This window comes from Anthonomus grandis, chromosome 19 (genome assembly GCF_022605725.1).
Source record: "Anthonomus grandis grandis chromosome 19, icAntGran1.3, whole genome shotgun sequence".
Taxonomy (NCBI): domain Eukaryota; kingdom Metazoa; phylum Arthropoda; class Insecta; order Coleoptera; family Curculionidae; genus Anthonomus; species Anthonomus grandis.
The window spans coordinates 4539268-4561784 of NC_065564.1; the positions used below are offsets into that span (position 1 = coordinate 4539268).

At 37.8% G+C, this 22517-nt stretch overlaps 3 protein-coding genes across 3 annotated transcripts; 2 read left to right on the plus strand and 1 right to left on the minus strand.

Annotated features, from left to right (window-relative positions):
• The first annotated feature begins 40 nt into the window (after positions 1-40).
• Positions 41-2114, plus strand: LOC126747504 (eukaryotic translation initiation factor 3 subunit I). Its single transcript, XM_050456193.1, has 4 exons — positions 41-191; positions 281-485; positions 1200-1522; positions 1610-2114. The coding sequence occupies exons 1-4, from the start codon at positions 189-191 to the stop codon at positions 2057-2059; spliced, it is 981 nt and encodes a 326-aa protein (XP_050312150.1). The 5' UTR covers positions 41-188; the 3' UTR covers positions 2060-2114.
• A 1449-nt stretch (positions 2115-3563) lies between these two features.
• LOC126747497 (DNA-directed RNA polymerase III subunit RPC1) lies at positions 3564-14072 on the minus strand. The gene is made up of 20 exons (XM_050456176.1): positions 13896-14072; positions 13705-13840; positions 13036-13610; positions 12888-12977; positions 12657-12834; positions 12268-12603; positions 9539-9775; positions 9005-9482; positions 8360-8468; positions 7990-8303; positions 7778-7935; positions 5482-5590; positions 5250-5418; positions 4921-5196; positions 4740-4869; positions 4564-4682; positions 4357-4513; positions 4119-4303; positions 3890-4058; positions 3564-3818 (listed from the first exon to the last, which is right to left on the minus strand). The coding sequence occupies exons 1-20, from the start codon at positions 13937-13939 to the stop codon at positions 3621-3623; spliced, it is 4167 nt and encodes a 1388-aa protein (XP_050312133.1). The 5' UTR covers positions 13940-14072; the 3' UTR covers positions 3564-3620.
• A 172-nt stretch (positions 14073-14244) lies between these two features.
• LOC126747502 (protein Pixie) lies at positions 14245-19831 on the plus strand. Its single transcript, XM_050456190.1, has 8 exons — positions 14245-14388; positions 14539-14758; positions 16737-17160; positions 17214-17400; positions 18520-18641; positions 18699-18983; positions 19037-19349; positions 19411-19831. The coding sequence occupies exons 2-8, from the start codon at positions 14543-14545 to the stop codon at positions 19691-19693; spliced, it is 1830 nt and encodes a 609-aa protein (XP_050312147.1). The 5' UTR covers positions 14245-14388; positions 14539-14542; the 3' UTR covers positions 19694-19831.
• Positions 19832-22517: the final 2686 nt, after the last annotated feature.

Consider the following 22517-nt stretch of genomic DNA (forward strand, 5'->3'; position numbering starts at 1 on the left):
CTCTGAAATTTCCTTAATTGATTGGGAAACCTCCCAATATGGCAGCCCTGCTGACTTCACCAGTCACATTTGACATCACCACCATAACCTCACTTTCTCTTTAACAAAAGTTTCCCTTAAAGGGGTTTCCCAAGTTTTTAATTATTAGATTTAACCCTTTATTACTGTGTTAAAGTGAAATTTAAATCATGGTAAGCACCTTAAAGACACCCCCCTATGGCTGACACCTATTTACCAATAAATAGCGTTTTTTAAATGCACACCATATTTTCCTCAACAGAAACCCCTAATCCTGCAAGGGCACGAACGTTCCATAACGCAAATTAAGTACAACAGGGAAGGGGACTTGTTGTTCTCATCGTCAAAAGACAACAAACCCAACGTGTGGTATTCCCTAAACGGTGAGAGGTTAGGCACCTTTAATGGGCACCAAGGGGCCATTTGGTGCATAGATGTCGACTGGACCACAACAAAATTTATGTCAGGTACCCACACTTTTATATAATTTGCTTATAAATGCTTTAAATCTATTGGTATATTTTTATGGTTAATATCTTGCATTATATTTAAATGACTAATAGGAAATGGTGATGCGAGAGAATGGTGGTACCCCTTAATTCTTTACTAAAAGTTGCATTTATCTTTATTGGTTTTTTTTATGTATGTGTATTGTGCCCTTAATTACCTTAATATGCTTTAAATTTATTGGTTAATTTTTATAGTTAATGTTTTGTGATATTTAAATGGTTATTAGTTAATGGTGATGTTGGCTGATGCAGTGGTACGCCTTAATTCTTTACTAAAAGTCCTCTATTGTGTTTATCTCCGGTTTTTTGTGAATGTGTACTAAAGTAGATAGTAGCTGTCCAGATGTTATAACCTACTACTGATGTTTTCTTCTCTGCTTGTGGCAAAGTTGGATAAAAATGTCTCTAGTGCACGGATTATTTTTAATCATTTAACAAAAGTTGAAGAAGAGTTCACAGAATCTTTTAAAGTGAAAATGAAGACAATCCGAGCACTAGAACACAAGTTATCAAGCAGTTTACTCGAGCATGGTTTGTTTTCAAGTACTCCCAAACTCTTTCCTGTTGCTTTTGTAAATGTGTACTAAAGTAGACTCCCGAATGTTGCAACCTACTCCCGAAGCTTTCTCCTTCTTCCAAAATCGGGTAGCCTTGAAGAATATTTTCCTTCAGGCGGAGGAGACAATAGTTGCAGACTATGGGACTGCGGTACAGGCAAAGAAATCGGTCAAATCACCACCGCATCGTCCGTAAGGACTTGTATGTTCAGTTATTCGGCCAATATGGCGGTCTACACCACCGATAAGGCCATGAAACAGCCCTGCGAAATCTTTATTATCGACGTGAGGACCATAGACGACAGTTTTTCCGAGCAAACTCCCATCATGCGAATCCCTATCAGTGGATCCAGGGTGTCCTCAGTTTTGTGGGACAATTTGGACGAAATGGTCATCACCGGGCACGAAAATGGGGAGATTATCCAGTGGGACTTGAAGGTTAGTTTTGTTAGAACCTGCCGTGGAAACTCCTTGAAATATTCCTAAACCAGCACACTCTCTCCTCGTTTTTTTTCAATTATACAGACCGGACGGAAAATTAACAGCGTAAAAGAGCACGACAATCTAATAAACGACATGCAGTGGAACAAGGACGGCACCATGTTTATAACCGCTTCGAAGGACCACACTGCCCGACTGTTTGACGCGGAATCTTTGATGTTATTAAAAACTTACAAGACCGAACGTCCGGTGAACTCGGCGGCCATTAGTCCGATTGCGGAGCACGTGGTGCTCGGTGGAGGTCAAGAGGCCATGGAGGTGACCACGACCAGCTCCAGGGCGGGGAAATTCGACTCCCGGTTCTTCCATTTGGTGTTCGAGGAGGAATTCGCGCGGGTCAAGGGCCATTTCGGGCCGATTAACAGCGTCGCCTTTCATCCGGATGGGAAATCTTATTCTTCTGGGGGCGAGGACGGGTTCGTTCGAGTGCACAATTTCGATTCTTCTTATTTCGAGTATAACTTTGATTATTGAGGAGTTGTTGAAGGATGTATCGCGGTTTAAATAAAGTTTTTTTTATAACTATGGAGCTTTAGTGTTTTCTTTTTTGTTTGTCGTTGGATGTGGTCTTTGAAAAGTTGAAATAAAAAAGTTTTGGTGTGTAGATTTTTGTTGATTTTTTCACTGAAAGCTGAGGAATATTGTAAGGAAAGTTTTAAAAGAAAAATCAAGCTGATCTGGACACTAGGAGGGAAGTTACAATGCAATTTAACCCATAATGCCTGGTTTCCCTCTTGACTTAAAAAAACCGTAATAAAAAGGCTCCCAGTTCATTGATTTTCATGATTTTTCTGGAAAAGTAAAAGAACATTCCAAGCAATTGTTAAAGTAAAAATCAAGTTAATCTGCGGACTAGAAGCGAAGTTATAGGGCAATTTACCCAAGGGTACTTGATTTGCCCTTAGACACTAGACATGACTTGCAAAAAGTTAAATAAAAATATTTGTGGTGCCTGGATTTTCTTCATTCTTTTAATAAAAGCTGAAAAACATTCCAAGGGAGCTTTTAATAAAAGAATTACACTAATCTGAGCAGTAGAAGGAAAGATATGAAGCAATTTACCCAAGGATACTTGATTTTCTCTGACACACTAGACACGACTTGCAAAAAGTTAAATAAAAATATTTCTAGTGCATGGATTTTTTTCATTCTTTTAATAAAAGCTGAAAAACATTGCAAGGGAACTTTTAATAAAAGAATCATGCCAATCTGAGCAGTGGAAAGAAAGATATAAAGCAATTTACCCCAGGATACTTGATTTTCTCTGACACAATAGACATGACTTGCAAAAAATTAAATAAAAATGTTTCTACTGCATGGATTTTCTTCATTCTTTTAATAAAAGCTGAAAAACATTACAAGGGAACTTTTAATAAAAGAATCTTGCCAATCTGAGCAGTAGAAAGAAAGTTATAAAGTAATTTACTCAATAGTGCTTGGTTTCCCTATACACTCTAAACTTGACTTATCAAATCGCCGATAAAAATTCTTATAGTTCATTGATTTTACTGATTTTTATAATAAAGTAAAAGAACCTTCCAAGGAATCTGTTAAAGTAAAAATTAAGTAAATCTAACCACTAGAAGGACAGTTATAGGGCAATTTACTCAAGGATACTTGATTTTCTATGACACACTAGACATGTCTTGCAAAAAGTTAAATAAAAATGTTTCTAGTGCATGGATCTTCTTCATTCTTTTAACAAAAGCTGAAAAACATTCCAAGGAAACTTCTAATAAAAAAATCATGCCAATCTGACCAGCAGAAGGAAAGTTATAAAGCAATTTACCCAAAGGTTCCTGGTTTTCCTTGACACTTTAGTTATCATGAAAAACAAATGGATAAAACTGCTTACAGTATATAAACTTCTTTAGTTCTTTCAATAGAACGTGAGAAATATTCCATAATACCCAAATAAAATAAAAATCCAGTGACACTCAGTCGGGGTGTCAGGCAGGCCCAAATTAAATAAAAACACTTTTGTCCTTAAAATCTTCTTTGTGTTTATTTAAACATAAAACGAATTAACTTAAAGCTAAGCCACGGCGGTTTCGAATAGCAACGGCTTAATTTCCGGGTTCTGTTCGACCGTTTTCGGTTTGTGCATCAACTTGAATATCCCGGTGCCGATCGGGGCGGGCATCCCCATAATAATATTCTCCGACACTCCGCTGATCTTGTCCGTTTGCCCGTAGTAGGCGGCGTCGAATAAATGATCGGCGGTTTTTTCAAACTTTAAAAACAAAAAAAAAAGTCAGTTAGGGCTAAATCTGGCGATCGGGCGGTCCAGTGACCCGAACTTACCGAGGCCAAGTTCAAGACGGACTGTTTCATTTTCGCCAACCCTTGCCTGGTTATTCCCAAAACTTCCCCGGTGTGCGTCATTTGGGCGGCCAGCAACATGATGTGCCGATAGTCCACGCTCATCCCGTGGTTTTCCATCACCATTTTGATTTCTGACATGATTGTTTCCCTGAAAAGCACATTATTTTTATTACACTCTGTTGGTTATATATTAGAGGGTACAGGGTACCTTGCAGCCTCAATTCCCAAGGTCTGATACACCTCTAAGACGTTATTAGAGACGGTTTTTCGCCCGTCAACCCCATAAGTGGCCATCACTTCCCTCAAATTGTTGCCCTCGACGCACAAGTGGTAAGTGGCCTTCCCTCGCTTGTCATCTCGAGCAATTACCGCCCTGTTCACTGTAGGTAAGCCCTAGGGCACAATATGATGAAAAAAACTGGTTTTACGGGCAACAGAAGTCTTACTTTAACGACAACATTGGGGATTTGGTCTTTCAGTTCGCTCAAAGCGAAATTGAGCCTCCTGGAGTGGGTGCTCCGGTTCGGGTGCACGGTTATGATGGTGTCGCTCTCGACCCGGACATCTGCCGGTTTCAGTTTTAATTTTGAGGTGGTGCAGATGCTAAAAATGGGGTTCAAAGAACGGGCTTCAGGGGGATTTTTTCAAGTTACCTATAGCGTATGGATTCCGCGTTCACTTCGAGCTTTAGCAGCTTAATCCTGTCGTAATTCAGCTGGATTAAGAGGAACGCATCGTCTTTCGTGTAAACGTCGTCGATAAACGTCGAAATCTGTTATTAAAATTCACTATTTACTTTGAAAATGTTGTGAAAGTATCAAGGTATTACCTCCCCGAGGGTGGTACGTTCTATACGCACTTTGACCTCCCTAGCGAACCACGGGTCAGAGTCGTTCACTAAACTGGCGTTAATGATCGGGGTACTAATAGTTTTCGTAGCATTTATGATCTCCTTGATCCTGTAAATTGGGGTTTGTTGCATCCTTAGACAAGAGGATGATGCTACTTACCTTGGCACCCCTTGAGTGATATTCATACTGGCCACCCCGGCAAAATGGAACGTTTTCAAAGTCATCTGGGTACCGGGTTCCCCGATACTCTGAGCCGCTAGGGCCCCCACAGCGGTACCCGGTTCAATTATCGACCTGGTGTACTTTTGACCGCACGTTTCCAAGAAAGTGACCAACTGGCTGCACGTCAACCGCGATATTTCCTTCACAACTTTCGTGTATCCGAACCGTTTTAGGATCCGATCGGTTTTATCGGCGGTTTCGTCCATGAATTTGCTGAAAGTTCACCCTTTAACTTGCGCTTGGTTTTTCGAGGAAATTACGTGTACCTCAGTTCGTTCCTGAAGGTTTCGTTGCACTCCTCCAGGGCTCCGGTTTCCAGGAAAGCCTTCGTGGCTCTTTTTATTTGTTCCCCGTTTAAAGCGATCTCGTTCCTGTACGGGCATTTCGCTTTTACGTGCTCCAGCACCCTGTCGAAGTCCACCGGACAATCTTTGCCTGGAATAATTTCGTTTGTTGGAATTAGGGAAGGGAATTCCAAATGGGAGTTTTAGGGCGTACCTTCCATGTAAGTGGGGTCCAAACCGTCGCAACCATATATTAGTTGCACTATGTCCCCTTCGGCGTTTCTTACCGATTTGTCGTAGTGTACTACCAAGTCTTCTAGGGACTAAAATTGGCAATATTGCAAGGAGGTTCTTAGAGTACAAGCGCATATTTTCAGTTAAAAGCGCATAAAAATTAGGGATTGTACAGTTTGGTGTGGGCTTGGACCCTGAGTCACAAAACTCACTATAACTCAATGAGTTCTGAAGCTATAGAAAGCTTAAACATATCAAATTATTTATTAATTAACGCTTTAACCTTGAGTGAAAACTGCATTAATGTGCCTTAAAAGGCTTTTGAATTATTCTTTCTAGAAGTCAAATTATTGTTCTTTATAATAACCTAAAACTTAAAGTGCTGTAGTTCATTTAATATTTGGACTAACAACATGCTTTATATGTCAAAACGATCCTCAGGATCATTTCTGTAATCTCCAAAAAAAAATCCAAATTAGGTTTCCAGTGGCACCCAAAACCTTTGACTCAAAGTCGAAACCAGATAAAAAATAAGATTATTAATGATACACTATGGGTCAATCTAGGTCCATGACTCACAAAAGTGACTCTAACTCAAAGGGCCCTTAAGCTACAAAAATCGTTCGTATGTCAAATTATTCGCTAAAGAACGTTTTAGCTTTGAGTGAAAACGCCATAAGTTTGCCTGGAATAGTTTTAAAATTATTCAGCCTGAAAGTCAAAATGGCGTTTAAAAAAATTATGGTCTAACATAAAATGCTGTAAGTCATTAAATACTGTGGTTAAAAAATCGTTTTATACTTCAAGTGTAATCCCTATAACCTCCCGAAAAAATATCCACAATAATTTTCCAGTGGCACTCAAAATCTTTAGCTTTAAGTCGAAACCACATAAAAGATGTTACACTTTGCGTCAGTATAGGACCATGGCTCATAAAACTCGCTATAAGTCAAAAAGTCCTTAAGCTACAAAAAGCATTCGTATATCAAAATATTCACCAAAGAACGCTTTAACTTTGAGTGAAAACTACATAAGTGTGCCTGGAATAGTTTCTAAATTATTTAGCCTGAAAGTCAAATTATCGTTAGAAAAATTATCTTCCAACATAAAGTGCTATAAATCATCAAATACTGGGGTTAAAAAATCGTTTTATACTTCAAAGTGATCCTCAGTGTTCTTCCTAAAACCTCCCGAAAAAATATCTACAATAATTTGCCAGTGGCACTCAAAATTTTGAGCTTTAAGTCAAAACCACATAAAAGATGTTACACTTTGCGTCAGTATAGGACCATGGCTCGCAAAACTCACTATAACTCAAAAAGTACTTAAGCTACAACAAGCTTTTGTATATCAAAATATTCACCAAAGAACGCTTTAAATTTGAGTGAAACCTGTATAGGTGTGCCTGGAATAGTTTTAAAATTATTTAGCCTGAAAGTCAAAATATCGTTTAAAAAATTATCTTCCAACATAAAGTGCTATAGATCATCAAATACTGGGGTTAAAAAATCGTTTTATACTTTAAAGTGGTCCTCAGTGTTCTCCCTAAAACCTCCCGAAAAAATATCTATAATAATTTTCCAGTGACACTCAAAATCTTTAGCTTTAAGTCGAAACGACATAAAAGATGTTACACTTTGCGTCAGTATAAGACCATGGCTCACAAAACTCGCTATAAGTCAAAAAGTCCTTAAGCTTCTTGTAGAAGCTTTCGTGTATCAAAATATTCACCAAAGAACACTTTAACTTTAGGTGAAAACTACATAAGTGGGCCTGGAATAGTTTCCAAATTAAACAGCCTGAAAATCAAAATGGCGTTTAAAAAATTATGGTACAACAAAAAATGCTAAAATTCATCAAATACTGGGATTAAAAAATTGTTTTGTATCTCAAAACGATCCCCAGGATCCCCCCCATAATCTCCTAAAAAAATATTCAAAACAGTTTTCCAGTGGCACTCAAAATCTTTAGCTTTAAGTCAAATCCACATAAAATATGTTACACTTTAGGATGGTCTAGGACCATGGCTCACAAAACTCACTCTAACTCAAAAAGTCTTTAAGGCACAAAAAGCATTTTTATATCAAATTGTTCACTAAAGAACGCTTTAACTTTGAGTGAAAACTACATAAGTGTGCCTGGAATAATTTCTAAATTATCCAGCCTGAAAGTGCTGTACATTAAATACTGGGGCTAAAAACTTTTGTACCTTCCCATAACCTCCCAAACTCTTTTCCAGTGGTACTCAAAAGTTCACCCTGAGAAAACAATCTTACCTTAACCAATCTCCGTTGCATATAACCAGTTTCGGCTGTCTTTACAGCTGTATCCACCAACCCCTCTCTGCCCCCCATGGTGTGAAAGAAAAACTCCGTAGGAGTCAGTCCGCTGTAAAAACTGTTTTCCACGAAACCTTTCGCTTCCGGAGTTTTCGCTGCAAATCATCCAGACTTTATTCTTCAAGCCCCTATCAACAACTTGGACTTACAATTATGCGGAAAATGGGGCAAAGACCGATAGTCGAACCCGTCCGGGACCCTTTTGCCGTTCAAAGCCTGTTGTCCCACGCACGCGATCATTTGCGAGATATTAATGAAGGACCCCTTGGACCCCGATAGGGCCATAATTAAGGGGCTATTGGTCGAATGTAGCTCGGCAACGCAGGCCTGACCCGCGTGTTCCCTTATGACCGACAGTTCCTTCAGGATGATCGCTTCCAGGGTTTCCTCGGCGGTGCAACCCGGTTGGCATTGCAGTTTCCCTTGGGCCATTTGTTTTATGTATTCGTCGCACTTTCGGTAGCTGAAAGTTAAGGGTTTAACGCCGTTGTTGTCGTTGGGGGTTAAACGGGGGTTTACCCTTCGCTCAGCAGGGCGGCTTTTCGCTTTAAAAGACCGTCTCCGGGGGTTACGTCCCCTATACCGATGGAGAATCCGTTGTTCATTAGGTATGTTGAGGTCAGACGTGCTAGGGAAGGTTTAAGGGTAAAAAATTTGTGTTTTATTCCAGGCAGTCGAAGAAGGAGAGAAAACTGACCAGAAAGAATAAGAAAAAGAAGCTAAGTTTTTAATAAAATAGTCGTTCGAGGTTACTTGACTTGACACACTAGACATGACTTACCGAAAGTTCAATAAAATTGTGTCTAATAAATGGATTGTCTTGATTTTTTTAACAAAAGCTGAAAAACATTGCAAGGAATCTTTTAATAAAAGAATCATGTCAATCTAATCAGTAGAAGGAAAGATATAAAGTAATTTACCCAAGAATACTTCATTTTTCCTCAACACAATAAAGATGACTTGCAAAAAATTAAATAAAAATGTTTCTAGTGCATGAATTGTCTTCATTCTTTTAACAGAAGCTGAAAAATATTACAAGGAAACTTTTACTAAAATAATCATGCCAATCTGACCAGTAGAAGAAAAGTTATTAAGCAATTTACCCAAGGGTACTTGATTTTCCAAAATACCCTAAACTACCTGAAAACCCCCAAAGTTACTCACCGAGCCTCCACATCGACTTGATGGCAAACTCCTGCCCGAAATCCCTCAGGATAACATAAAAAATGTTGCCGCCCTTCCCGCCGTTCCCCAAATGGCCCTTGTCCAAAGTCCCGGCCAACAATTGGGAATTCCTTATCAAAACGTACGAATCCTTGACGCAGAGCTCCTTGTTCTTCGTGTAGGCCTTCCCTTTGGCCTCCAGGTTGGCCAGTACGTTCGAACTCTTGTTCGGTTTAAAAATCAGGGACATTATTTGCTTGCCCGACCACAATTTCTGCGGTTTCACGATACAGGGGGCGGGCAGATCGATTTGCATGTTGGTGTCAGATCCGGCCAAGAGGGTGGCCGCCAATTGGGCGGCACGGGTGAAGTCCATGAAAGTGTCTTTTTTCGTTAACAAGTAGGCCCCCGTTAAGAAGTCTTGGGTGGCGGCGATCAGCAGTTCACCGTTCCGAGGAGTTACCAAATTACTTTTGTTCTAAGTGAGAAACCGATTCAGTAGTTAAGACTTACCCTGATGAGTAAATTACTTACCCCCATGAGGATCAAGGCCTCCGCCTTGGCCTCCTCGGTTTGGGGCAGATGTAAATTCATCTCGTCCCCGTCGAAATCCGCGTTGTAAGGGTTGCAAACGCACTCGTTGAACCGAAATGTGCGATGGAAGTGAACTTTGGCCCTGTGGGACATGATGGACAGTTTGTGCAGACTCGGTTGTCTGTTAAATAGGACGATGTCGTTGTCGTGTAGGTGACGTTCCACCAGATCACCCAACTAGAATTGGAAATTCGGTTTTTGGGGGCCAATTTGTGGGGTAAACGCACCCATTAACGACCCCCTGGATTTAATTACATGTTGCCCATAAAACTGGCGTTATTGCAAGAACGAGTTGAGGTACAGAAATGGTTTATATGTCAAAATGTCCCCAATAAAAGATCCCAGGTTGTAATAAAACATTTATGCAAATGCCTGCAATAGTTTTTAAAATATTTGGAAGTGAAGTTAAAAGATTACCGGAGACCTTGTCCTGAAATATGGGTTTACCTAAATATGGGGTACTTTTTACAGAAATTCTATCTTTAATAATTTCTTCATATTCTACTGAAAAAAATACCGAAATAATTAAAAAATTCTCTCAGTGGCACTCAAATGTGTCTCGGTTTGCCGTAGTCTTGAACTATGCCTCATACAACTGCTTCAAGCTCAAAAACTTGTTGCGGTACAAGAAATCTTCATATAAGAAAATGTTTACTAAGAAACCCTGTAACTTTAAGCGAAAATTTTATAAAAATGCCTGGTCTAGTTTTTGAAATATCCTGGATGGAAGTTATCATGTTGCCTGAAATATTGTAACAAAATAGGGCTTAACCAAAAATGATCTGGAACGTCAAATATTTGGGCTAGAACAACATTTATTACATCAAATTTATTCTTAAAACCCGCTTTATAATTTATCAAAAAAATAACTCAAAAATTCTTCCAGTGGTACTCAAAAGTATCCCGGTTTGCCATGGTTTTAGACTACGGTTCATAAAGCTGCTTCTAGCTCAGAAACTTGTTGAGGTACAAGCAATCTTCGTATATGAAAATGTTAACTAAAAAATCCTGTAACTTTTAGCGAAAATTTTATAAAAATGCCTGATCTAGTTTTTGAAATATCCTGGATTGAAGTTATACTGTTGCCTGAAATATTGTCCCAAAAAAGGGGTTAACAAAAAGTGCTCTTGGACATCAAATATCTGGGCTAGAACAACGTTTATTACATCAAATTTATCGTTGGGAACCACCGTATAATTTACTAAAAAAATTACAAAAATAACTAGAAAATTTTTGCAGTGGCACTCAAAAGTGTCTCAGATTGCCGTGGTCTTGGACTATGGCTCATAAAACCGCTTCTAGCTCAGAAACTTGTTGAGGTACAAGAAGCCTTAGTATGTGAAAATACTTACTAAGAAACCCTGTAAATTTTAGTAAAAAATTTATAAAAATGCCTAAAATAGTTTTTAAAATATCCTGGATGGAAGTCATCATATTGCCCCAAAATAATGCTTAACCAAAAATGTTCTAAAACATCAAATATTTGGGCTAGAACAACGTTTATTACATCAAATTTATCGTTGAGAACCACTGTATAATCTACTAAAAAAAAATACAAAAATAACTAGAACATTTTTGCAGTAGCACTCAAAAGTGTCTCAGTTTGCCCTGGTCTAAAACTATAGCTCATAAAACCGCTTCTAGTTTAGAAACTTGTTGAGATACAAGAAGCCTTAGTATATGAAAATACTTACTAAGAAACCCTGTAAATTTTAGTGAAAGTTTTATAAAAATGCCTGAAATAGTTTTTAAAATATCCTGGTTGAAAGCTAATCAAATTGCCTGAAATATTGTAACAAAATAGGGCTTAACCAAAAGTGATCTTGAACATTAAATATTTGGGCTATAACAACATTTACTACATCAAATTTATTCTTAAAACCCGCTTTATAATCTATCAAAAAAATAACTCAAAAATTCTTCCAGTGGTACTCAAAAGTATCCCGGTTTGCCATGGTTTTAGACTACGGTTCATAAAACTGCTTCTAGCTCAGAAACTTGTTGAGGTACAAGCAATCTTCGTATATGAAAATGTTTACTAAGAAACCCTGTAACTTTAAGCGAAAGTTTTATAAAAATGCCTGATCTAGTTTTTCAAATATCCTGGATTGAAGTTATACTGTTGCCTGAAATATTGTCTCAAAAAAGGGGTTAACAAAAAGTGCTCTTAAACATCAAATATTTGGGCTAGAACAACGTTTATTACATCAAATTTATCTTTGGGAACCACCGTATAATCTACTAAAAAAATTACAAAAATAACTAGAAAATTTTTGCAGTGGCACTCAAAAGTGTCTCAGATTGCCGTGGTCTTGGACTATGGCTCATAAAACCGCTTCTAGCTCAGAAACTTGTTGAGGTACAAGAAGCCTTAGTATATGAAAATACTTACTAAGAAACCCTGTAAATTTTAGCGAAAATTTTATATAAATGCCTGTAATAGTTCTTAAAATATCCTGGATGGAAGTTATCATATTGCTTAAAAATAATGCTTAACCAAAAATGTTCTAAAACATCAAATATTTGGGCTAGAACAACATTTATTACATCAAATTTATCCTTGAGAATCCCTCCATAAACAAAAATAACTCAAAAATTCATCCAGTAGCACTAAAAAGTGCTGAAACTTCAAGGGGTCATTAATAAGTCCATCCACCTTCAAGACAAACCTTTAATTCCTGCGCCAACTTCTCCCTGTTTCCATATTTCAAGAATTTCTTGAAAGCTGACCCCTTCTGTTGGACGTAGTTCGCCCCCGGCCACTTGTCCGGCCCGTTAACGATCAACTCCCGCATTTTCTCGATGTTGGCCTGGATAACGCGCTCGGGAAAAGTGAGAATTTTCGCGATATAGACCGGCACCCCCACCTGATCTATCTCCAAGTTCGGATCCGGGGAAATGACGGTTCTCGACGAGAAATCCACCCGTTTACCGGAGAGATTTCCGCGAAAACGTCCCTGTTTGCCTTTGAGCCTTTGCACCAGACCTCTGCCAGGCTTTTTAGGCTTAAATAAACCAGACATTAAAAATTCCCTTGATACTTACCGTAAGAACTTACCATCATATTCATTGGAACCCCGGAGAGTTCACTGTTTATATAGAGGGCAGTTTGGAGCTGCAAAAAGTCCCACCCTTCCTGGTACATATTGACTGAGGCCCCCGATAGTTTGTGCTTTTTAATTACGTCGTTTATAAAGATTATTTCAGACTGTTTCATTGTTAAATCATCTTCATTCCTAAGAGAAATTAATGAGTAATTAATTTTCACTATTATGTTGTTACTACATACGTTCCTGCCTTAATATCTGAGACCACTGAGGGCCTGATAGAGACAGGAGGCACCAACATCCTGGTGAAAATTAAGTCTTTTGGTTGGGATCTATAAGAAATAATTTTTTTTTAGTATTATTTCTATTTTTGTTTAAATTAATAAATACTTTTCGGCATCCATGGCCAGTAGTGGTATGTCACTCTCGGGGATTCTTTCAAATAATTTAAGCACATCGATGGGGGTTAAAATGTGCGAAACGCTGTTTCCCAGTGCGGACTGTATCTCCGGGTTGCTTTCTAGGGCAGAACTGAACTCCCCCGATAGTTTTTCCATCAGTTTCTCCTTGTCTTTTTCCCTATAGATCTCGTGGGAAATTTTTAAGACTGTATTATTGGTGCTGCCTTTGGCCGCGGTCATTTTTTTAACGAATCCGTTCACGGTCTTACAGTGGGGACATTTTGTGATTTTTTTACATTTATCGATGATTTTCTTCCTGATTATTTTTTTGGTCATGTAGCTCAAGTTCGGATTCGAGAGCCTGAATCTGTACTGGCTTTTTTCCGAATCTTCCATGAGTACATGGGAGCACTTTTTGCAAATCGTTTGTAAGACGCTTATGATGCTCCTGAAATATCCCACATGAAAAACTGGGAGTTCTAGATCGATATAACCGAAATGGCCTACACACTCGTTTAAGTTTTTCCCACAAGTTTGACAGGGGGAATCTTTTGAGTTTGTGCCCTAAAAGTTTAAGGTGCACCTGTCAGTTATAGTGTAAATGCTCCCAGGTAGAGGAAGGTGCCTTCAAAATAGCCCTAAATAGAAAATAACTTACCAGTCGCTTGTCAAGCACTCCGTAAGGCACAGGAGTGCGGCCAATGTCTTGATTATATAAATTTTTTGCTACAACGTGAATATGGGACTGCTGCTGCATAGTTTCGGCACTTTCAATGCCAAAACTTAAGTGAGAACTAAAAAAAATTATTTTTTTTTAATTCAATAGGATGGTTAGGTGGTAACACTTACATTTGCCTGGCCACATCGGCCTCCCTGTACTGTTCTTTTGGCATGATTTTATGATCTATTTAAAGCCCTATTAGTTCTCAATAGTTTCGTGTAATATTATTTGATTTTAGAAGAATTATAATCAAAAAAAACGCAAAAAACGTTTCAAAACACCCCTTTCTTATGTATGCAAACATAGGGGAAAAAGTGAGGTTAGGTGGCGAAAGTTTGACGTTTATTATTTAAGGATCCTAGTCACTCCCAAAGTTATTTGCCTTCAAAAGGGCTCAGGAGCCCAATTTTTTAAATAATTCTTAATTAGACCTCTAAAAGGCTTTAAAGCCATTTTTTCCGCTTAAAGGTTCGGTCTTTATAGTGTTAATAAAGAAAAAACAAATTTGTGGCAGTGCTTAGTGTTCCAAAGTGACAGTGACAGTGACAACTCCTTTCCTCATGGCCGGTCCACGAAATCGTGCATAAACCTTCACCCCTTGTTTATTTTTTTAAATTTTAGGTAATTATTTAACTCCTCATCTCCGGGAACGACTCCCCGTTATTCCCGAGCGATTTCCAATACAAACCACCCGATTTTAACACACCAAACACTTACCCACAATTGGAGGTTAACTGGGAGAAAGTGAACATATTGTTTTCTAATTTATAGCAACATGTCCCGAAGGAGAGGTGAAGTCGAGGAGACCGACAAACTCACCCGTATAGCCATCGTTAATGCTGATAAATGTAAACCGAAACGATGTAGGCAAGAGTGTAAAAAGTCTTGTCCAGTAGTGCGGATGGGTAAGCTCTGCATAGAGGTTATCCCGAACAGTAAAATCGCTACTATCTCTGAAGAATTGTGCATTGGTTGTGGTATTTGTGTTAAGGTAGGTCCTAGCAGGTTAAGCTTCCTTAAATTCTTAGTATTTACTTCTTGGTTTGCCCCAATTTTGCTTGTCTATTCGTACTGTTGTAACATAGTTTATTATCCTTGCCTCGATAAGTTTATGGGTTGCAGGTTGCAAAAATTTCTAAATATTTGTTGCAGATTTATATTTAATGTTAGAAAATGTGTATCATTTAAGATTAACAAGTTGGGTTGGCTTTGTATAGATGTTTTTGTCCACAGAGCTAGTCTTACTTCTTCACCCCTCTATTTGCTTAACAAATTGGTATATAGGGATAAAGTGCATAACATCAATGTAAGATTTTTAGAGAGGATAAGCATTCCTCAGTATTGTTTAATATATTTCAGTCATAGTTTTTCGTACATAATCTATAACAAGATTCCTGCAACTATAAAGCTTTTGACAGAAAGTGGATTTCATAATCAATACTTTTTAGGTCATAAGTACAGTTTCTATGTGTATATAGTTATTTATTAAAATTAATTGACCTGACATTTACAAAGAAATATATCTTACCTACATTACAATCACACACTGTTCGCACTTCTGTTGGAGGTATATAGATCTTAAATTTTTGTAGTTATTCTTTTCTGTTTGAAATAATTTTTAATAGGATAGATATAAAATAGATAATTTTAGTATTCTAAGTATTTGGAATAAGGGTTCTTTTTATAGTAGGGTATCAGGGTAATTTTTCACAACTTCCAGGCATTTGAAATAATTTTTTATTTAGTTTCCATGTTTTTAAACTTTTGCATGAGCTATGCAGATTTAGCAAGTGATTTTTTAATTATTCCAGGCATTTAAAATAAAGTTTTCATTTATTTCAGGATTTTGGAATCAGTTGTTCTATTTTCAAGATGCTTGGAGTGATTTTCTCTGTCTTCCAGGCATTTAACGTAATTTTCTAAAAAAAAATGGAAAATGAATTTGATGTCATTTCAAAGAAAGCTTAATAAAAAAATTGCTCCAAATGCCTCGAAAAAATTTAAACCATTTGAAGTTCTCGGAAGACAAAAAAAAGGTTGAGGGCTATTTGGATAACATGATTCCTTTAGAAAATTACTATAAAGATTGGAACAGGAACAAATCTTAAGGTTTATTGATACAATTTTTATTAAACTAATGAATAGGATAAAGAGCTTTTATTGAATATGCACCTATGTAACTCTCTTGGACATTTTCCTTATTGAGTGATTGGTTTCTCTAATGCTCCTCTCTCATTTTTTCCGAGGCTTTAAATGATTACCAAGTCAAAGTAATGAGGAACAATCTCAGACATGTTGTTTTATTTTTCAATTTTAATTTATCTAAATGAAACATTTTCTAATAGATGTTAAAAAAAGAGGCTCAACTAAATGGACATCTTATTCACCCGATTGAACTCCCCTGAATTTTCTTCATTTGTAGCTTCAAAGAGCAAAACATACACTCATAGGACAACGTAGTAATTATTTTACTATTCACGGAGGACACAACTCTTTAAACATTTTTCAATCTCATAAAATCTTCAGGTTTTTGCAAACCCGTCAACTGGATATAGGGAATCCATTGAGTACGTAATTTATGCAACAGATTTAACTCCCCTGGACGTTTTCTTATGGAGCTAACTGACTATTTTCTAATTTCTGTGTCTAAATATTTCCTAAGAGGCAATATAAATTATATGCCCCAATTTAACCATCTCTTATAATAGATTCTGAGATCCCTATGTTGAGGTACAAATTTGAAACAACCTGTATATTTAAATTTATTGGTATTGAGATGTTTTTTTCCATTCTATGTTAAGTAGAGTAGCCTATGGCTGGACTTTGTGTATGCAGCTTTGTTTGATACTAATAAAATAATTTATTATTACTATTATTATATTTTAACTTCTTTTTAATACCACATTTTGTGATAAACGTACTGGATCTCCCAAAAACCCAAGTGACAAGCCAACAAAATTCCCTTCCAGAAATGCCCCTTCGAGGCGATCAACATCATCAATTTGCCAAGCAACTTGGCGAAAGAAACGACCCACCGTTACGGTAAAAACTCGTTCAAATTGCACAGATTGCCCATACCACGTCCAGGCGAAGTCCTGGGCCTGGTAGGGACCAACGGGATCGGCAAATCGACCGCTTTAAAAATCCTGGCGGGCAAACAAAAACCGAATTTAGGTAAATACATGGACCCGCCCGACTGGACGGAGATCCTCAGCCATTTTAGAGGTAGCGAACTGCAAAATTACTTCACGAAAATCTTGGAGGACGACCTGAAGGCCTTGATTAAGCCCCAATACGTCGATCAGATCCCCAAGGCCGTCAAGGGAACGGTGGGACAGTTGCTGGACAAGAAAGACGAGCTGAAGAATCAGGATGTCATTTGTGGCATGTTAGGTATAGGATAGGTGGAGGGTTCGGAAGGTCGTTTACAAGGGGTTTTGTTGCAGATCTAATGCACATCAAAGAAAGGGAAATCAGTGCCTTGTCGGGGGGTGAGCTGCAAAGGTTCGCTTGCGCGATGGTGTGCATCCAGAACGGGGATATTTTCATGTTCGACGAACCGTCCTCTTATTTGGATGTCAAGCAGCGCCTAAATGCTGCCTTAACTATAAGATCCTTGTTACACGCTGATAAGTACGACATTTTTTTAAAGGGGTTTTTTCTTAGAGCATTGAAAGGCTTAGTATTGTCGTTAGGAGTCAGTATTTCGTCGAAAGGAGTTAGTATTGTCGTGGAACTGAGGGCAGTTTCTTTGCTTGTAACATCTGCCAAATGCTTATTTCAAAATGGCAAAAAAAACACACTTTGGTGAATTTTTGTAGAGCACAAAAAAATATAAAACTTTGTAATTAAAAGTAAGTTTCTAAAATTAATAATTTTGGAAATGATAATTCACCCTGCAATTCACGAACTAAGAAACATTTTGCAATGCTGTAAAAGGATTTAGAATGGGCATGAAAATTGGCAACTTTTTTCTAATTTAACCGCCCTCATACCTCATCTATAGTTTCCGAAATAACAATAGTACACCCTGTATAGCTGTGAATTGCCTCTTTTGAAAATGCGTGTAAACTTGTCTATACAGGATGTTCGAAAAATAGACGGAGATTCAATGGGTGATTCCCTGTAAAAAAAATATGAGAAAAAGTTTCATGCACAGTTTTCAAGATACTGGGTGATAAAAATATTTACTCGATTCTTTTGAAATTTGGCAGTATTACTTGTTGTATTAAGAGGCTAATTTAGCCCTAATTAGATTAAAATTATAAGGTCCAGTGGCGTCCCGAGGGACATCGTCATCACTTTTTTGCATCTTGTATTTTTTTCGTATCTCACTTCGTTTTCGACAAAAAAATATAAATACCGTTTTCTTGCATGCCACTAGACAAAATTGGTTTATTAATTTTTGGTAAAAAAATCACAGGTGCCTTAGAAAACACTAAATCATGGAGATTCCTAAAATTCTCCTAAAAAAATTATCACCCTCTATCTTGAAAACTGTGCATTTCCGGACCCGTGTTTGCTAAAACTTTTTCTCATATTTTTTACGGGGAATCACCCATTGAAATATCTCCGTCTATTTTTCGAACACCCTGTCGACAATTGATGAATAGGTTTGTAAACAAAACACCCCCCTGTTGCCCCTGTGCACATGTTGAACTCAAACAAAGTGGTTGCTTACTAATTCTAGCCTTTCAATGTTCTAAGGGTTTTTTTGTTCAAGCCTACAGGGGAGGAATGTCCCGTTTTCAGGTTTATTATTGTGGTGGAGCACGATCTGAGCGTCCTGGACTACCTCTCGGACTTCATTTGTTGCCTCTATGGGGTCCCCGGGGCCTACGGGGTGGTTACTATGCCCTTCTCTGTACGCGAAGGTGATCATCCCCTTAATTTCCCTCAATTAACTCGTTCTTAAAGAGGCAACTTTGCAGGCATTAACATTTTCTTGGACGGATTCGTCCCGACGGAGAACTTACGTTTCAGGGACGAGTCTTTGGTGTTTAAGGTGGCGGAGTCGGCCACGGAGGAGGAGGTGAAACGGATGAACCATTACGAGTACCCCACCATGTGCAAAACCATGGGCAACTTCAAGTTGATGGTCAAACAAGGGCAATTTTCCGATTCGGAAATCCTCGTTCTGTTAGGCGAAAATGGCACCGGGAAAACCACGTTTATCAGGATGCTGGCCGGGAATTTGGAGCCGGATTCCGGATCAGGTTGCGTTCGACCCCCTTCCGGTTGAATTATCTCCTAAATTTTCAGTTTACAGGGAACTTGCCGCAGCTGCACATCAGCTACAAGCCCCAAAAGATCAGCCCCAGGTCCCAAGGGCTGGTGAGGCAGCTGCTGCACGAAAAAATCCGGGACGCTTACATTCATCCGCAGTTCATCGCGGACGTGATGAAACCCCTTAAGATCGACGACATCATCGATCAGGAGGTGCAGAACTTGTCCGGGGGTGAATTGCAAAGGGTCGCGATGACCCTCTGTCTGGGAAAACCGGCCGACGTGTATCTTATTGACGAGCCGAGTGCCTATTTGGACTCTGAGCAACGTTTGGTGGCCGCCAAAGTGATCAAAAGGCAAGAGAGTGACTTTTTGTGCTTCCGGGGGCTTTGGAAGAACCCATTTTCTCTCTTGCAGGTTCATTATCCACGCTAAGAAAACGGGTTTTGTCGTGGAGCACGATTTCATAATGGCTACTTACCTTGCGGATCGGGTGATAGTGTTCGAGGGTCAACCGTCGGTTAATACGGTCGCCAACACCCCTCAAACCCTATTGGCCGGCATGAATCGCTTTTTGGAACTGTTGGGCATCACCTTCCGTAGGGATCCGAACAATTTTAGACCTCGCATCAACAAGTTGGACTCGGTGAAGGATACAGAACAGAAAAGGGCCGGACAGTATTTCTTTTTGGAAGACTAATAGGTAAACCACAATATTTTCCTCAGTTTGAAAAAGCATTTGGTATTTTTACTATTGTTTCTCGCGTTCTTTTTTCGGTTATAACTTTGTTACATTAATTGGCGCAAAAACATGTTAATAAATGAGGTCCCAAAGGAATTTGTTTGCTGTTTGAATCGGTTCGTTTTAAAACGTGTAATTTTTTTTAGATGCTGTGTGTTTTTTTAGGTATTTTAGTGTTTTTTTACCTCACAAAGGAGCCATTTTTTGTGCTTTTAGGGCATTTATTAGTTACCAGCAAGTTTGAATGCTTGGTGGACATATGCTTGTTGACTAATCTGAATATCCTGCATAAAAAAATGCAAATCTGAGCCATCTAAAGGGCTTTTCCAGATTATTTGGAATAGACAAATGCCTGGAAAGGTGGATAAATGATAAGTTCCAAATATTATCTCAGTGGGAGGCCAAATCTGGCTGGTTTCTCAATTAACCTGGACCAACCAGAAAGGAAATATTTAAAATGTCTGTCTCTTATTTCCCAATAAAACTGATATTGAAAATGAATAAAAGGACCTTTAATATTCCTCGATCCGCGTCTGTGAATTGATTTTATTAATAAATAAACACCTGATAAAGAATTCATTAAAATTTAATTAAGTACATTAGGAAAATGTTTGAAGAAATACATAATTAATAAAGTTAAAGTCCTTAGAGTGAAAGGAATAGTAAGTGTGACAGGTTTAGGACTTTTTTATTTCAGAAGAAATACCGACGTTTCGGCTTTTATTTGGGCCATCTTCATGGCTATTTCTGTTTAAAAAATCAGCCTATGTCCAGTGATAAAATAGCTCTAAAGATGGCCCAAATAAAGGCCGAAACGTCTTTTTTTTTCTGAAATAGAATTAGTTTTATTTGAAGTTCTAAACCTGCGACACTTTCTCTCCAATAATACGTTATTTAATCCCAGTAAGAGAAAGAATGCTGCGGCAAGATTAATCGTTAAACCATATTTCCCTTTGAGTTTGAAAATGCATTTGGTGTTTTAATGATTGTTTCTGGCGTTTCTTATAAGGTGCATTAATTAGCATAAAAAATATTAATAAAGAAATTTCTTTGCTGTTTTAATCGGTGCATTTTTATAGAAGGTGTTTTTTTTAGGATATTGCGTGGCTCTTTACCCCAAGAAATAATTTTTGATTTTTTTTGTTCTTAACCTTTAGGGCATTTATTAGTTATCAGCAAGTTTGAATGCTTGGTGGGTATATGTCTGTTGACTAATATGAACATCCCGCATAAAAAATTACAAATCTGAGCCCGCTAAAGGGCTTTTCCAGATTATTTGGAATAGAAAAATTCCTGGAAAGGTGGATTAATGACAAATTCCAAAAGTTATCTCAGTGGGAGGCCAACTGTGGCTCGTTTCTCAATAGGCCTGGAGTAATCAGAAAGGAAATACTTAAAATATCTGTCTCTTATTTTCCAATAAAATTGATAGAGAATTAATAAAAGCTCGTTTAATATTCCTCAATCTGCATCTGTGAATTGACTAATTACATGATTATATTACAGAATTAGATAGTTTTGCATCATTAACGTGTGATTTCGAAATGTATAATTTACCTAAAAGTGATGTGTATTTTAAAGTTAACTAATAGGTAACTTGTAAATAAGCTACATGGAAAAGCAATTTAAAAGAGTTCCTAGACCAAATAGTACCCAGGATGGGTTAGATTTCTAATAGGTTGTACCCAGTCTGTGTTGTGATCCCTGGTCTTCATTGTTTTCAGTCCTGGTTATTATTATTATGACAGTGAGGAGTAAAGAAGAATGCCTAGAACCAAAAGTTTTTCATCATTAAAGTATATGCTTTACCATTATTTTCTTTTCATTTTGTATGCACTGTTTACATCTGCTTTTATACTAGTTCCGAAGGTTACATATCTGAGAACGGTCTGCTTTTGAAGAAAGTCTGTTTTTAAATAAATTTTAAAGTATTTTACCCCAAAAAACTAGGGCATTTATTGGCTACCAGCAAGTTTGCATCCTTGTTGGCAAATATGAACATTCTCGACAAAAAATATCAAATCCGAGCCACCTAAAGAGCTTTTCCAGAAAATTTTGAATAGAAAACTGTCTGGAACGGTGCTTAAATGACATATTCACAAAATTATCTCTGTAGGAGGCCAAATATGGCTGTTTTCCTAATAGACCTGAACCGTTCAGAAAAGAAATACCTAAAATGTCTCTGTCTTTTATTTTCCAATAAAACTGATATTGAAAATTAATAATAGGGCGTCTAATATTCGATCTGTGTACCTGTGAATTGACTTAAATTAAAGAGAAATACCGGACAATAAATAATACATAATTTAATCCTAAGTGAGGTGTTTTAATTGGCTCAAAAAATGCTCTGGTGATACTGGGTAGTAACGTTGTTTATTACGTGCGCTATTTGTGATGATTTTATGCTTAATAGCCGAAGAATACAACAAGTCTATCCTCATTTTTTTTAAAGTATGATAAAACCAAGTTAATAACCAAACACAATGACTCAAAGAAATTTGCAAAAGAATAATATTATTCTCCACGACGCATATCAGGAACAATACCTAAACTCTTCCAGAACTCAACACCTAAAACTAACTCATGTCGAATCTCTGGGACATTTATTAGTTGTCAGCAAGTTTAAATGCTTGTTGACAAATGAAAAATCCAAAAAAAAATCAAGTCGGAGCCATCTGTAGGGCCTTTCCAGATAATTTGGAATAGAAACATGCCTGGAAAGGTACATAAATTGCAAATTCCAAAGATTATCTCGGTAAACCTGAAAAAAGTATTAAAATGC

Excerpts from the sequence above, each read along its gene's own strand:
- LOC126747504 (XM_050456193.1), top strand. Across the intron at positions 486-1,199 it reads CACAACAAAATTTATGTCAG|GCGGAGGAGACAATAGTTGC; the intron begins GTACCCACACTT and ends ATTTTCCTTCAG. Across the intron at positions 1,523-1,609 it reads TTATCCAGTGGGACTTGAAG|ACCGGACGGAAAATTAACAG; the intron begins GTTAGTTTTGTT and ends TCAATTATACAG.
- LOC126747497 (XM_050456176.1), bottom strand. The coding sequence starts at position 13,939 with ATGCCAAAAGAACAGTACAGGGAGGCCGATGTGGCCAGGCAAAT. Across the intron at positions 13,841-13,895 it reads GCCGATGTGGCCAGGCAAAT|TTCTCACTTAAGTTTTGGCA; the intron begins GTAAGTGTTACC and ends AATTTTTTTTAG. Across the intron at positions 4,683-4,739 it reads AACGTACCACCCTCGGGGAG|ATTTCGACGTTTATCGACGA; the intron begins GTAATACCTTGA and ends TTTTAATAACAG.
- LOC126747502 (XM_050456190.1), top strand. The coding sequence starts at position 14,543 with ATGTCCCGAAGGAGAGGTGAAGTCGAGGAGACCGACAAACTCACCCGT. Across the intron at positions 17,161-17,213 it reads TGTCATTTGTGGCATGTTAG|ATCTAATGCACATCAAAGAA; the intron begins GTATAGGATAGG and ends GTTTTGTTGCAG. Across the intron at positions 17,401-18,519 it reads TCCTTGTTACACGCTGATAA|GTTTATTATTGTGGTGGAGC; the intron begins GTACGACATTTT and ends TCCCGTTTTCAG.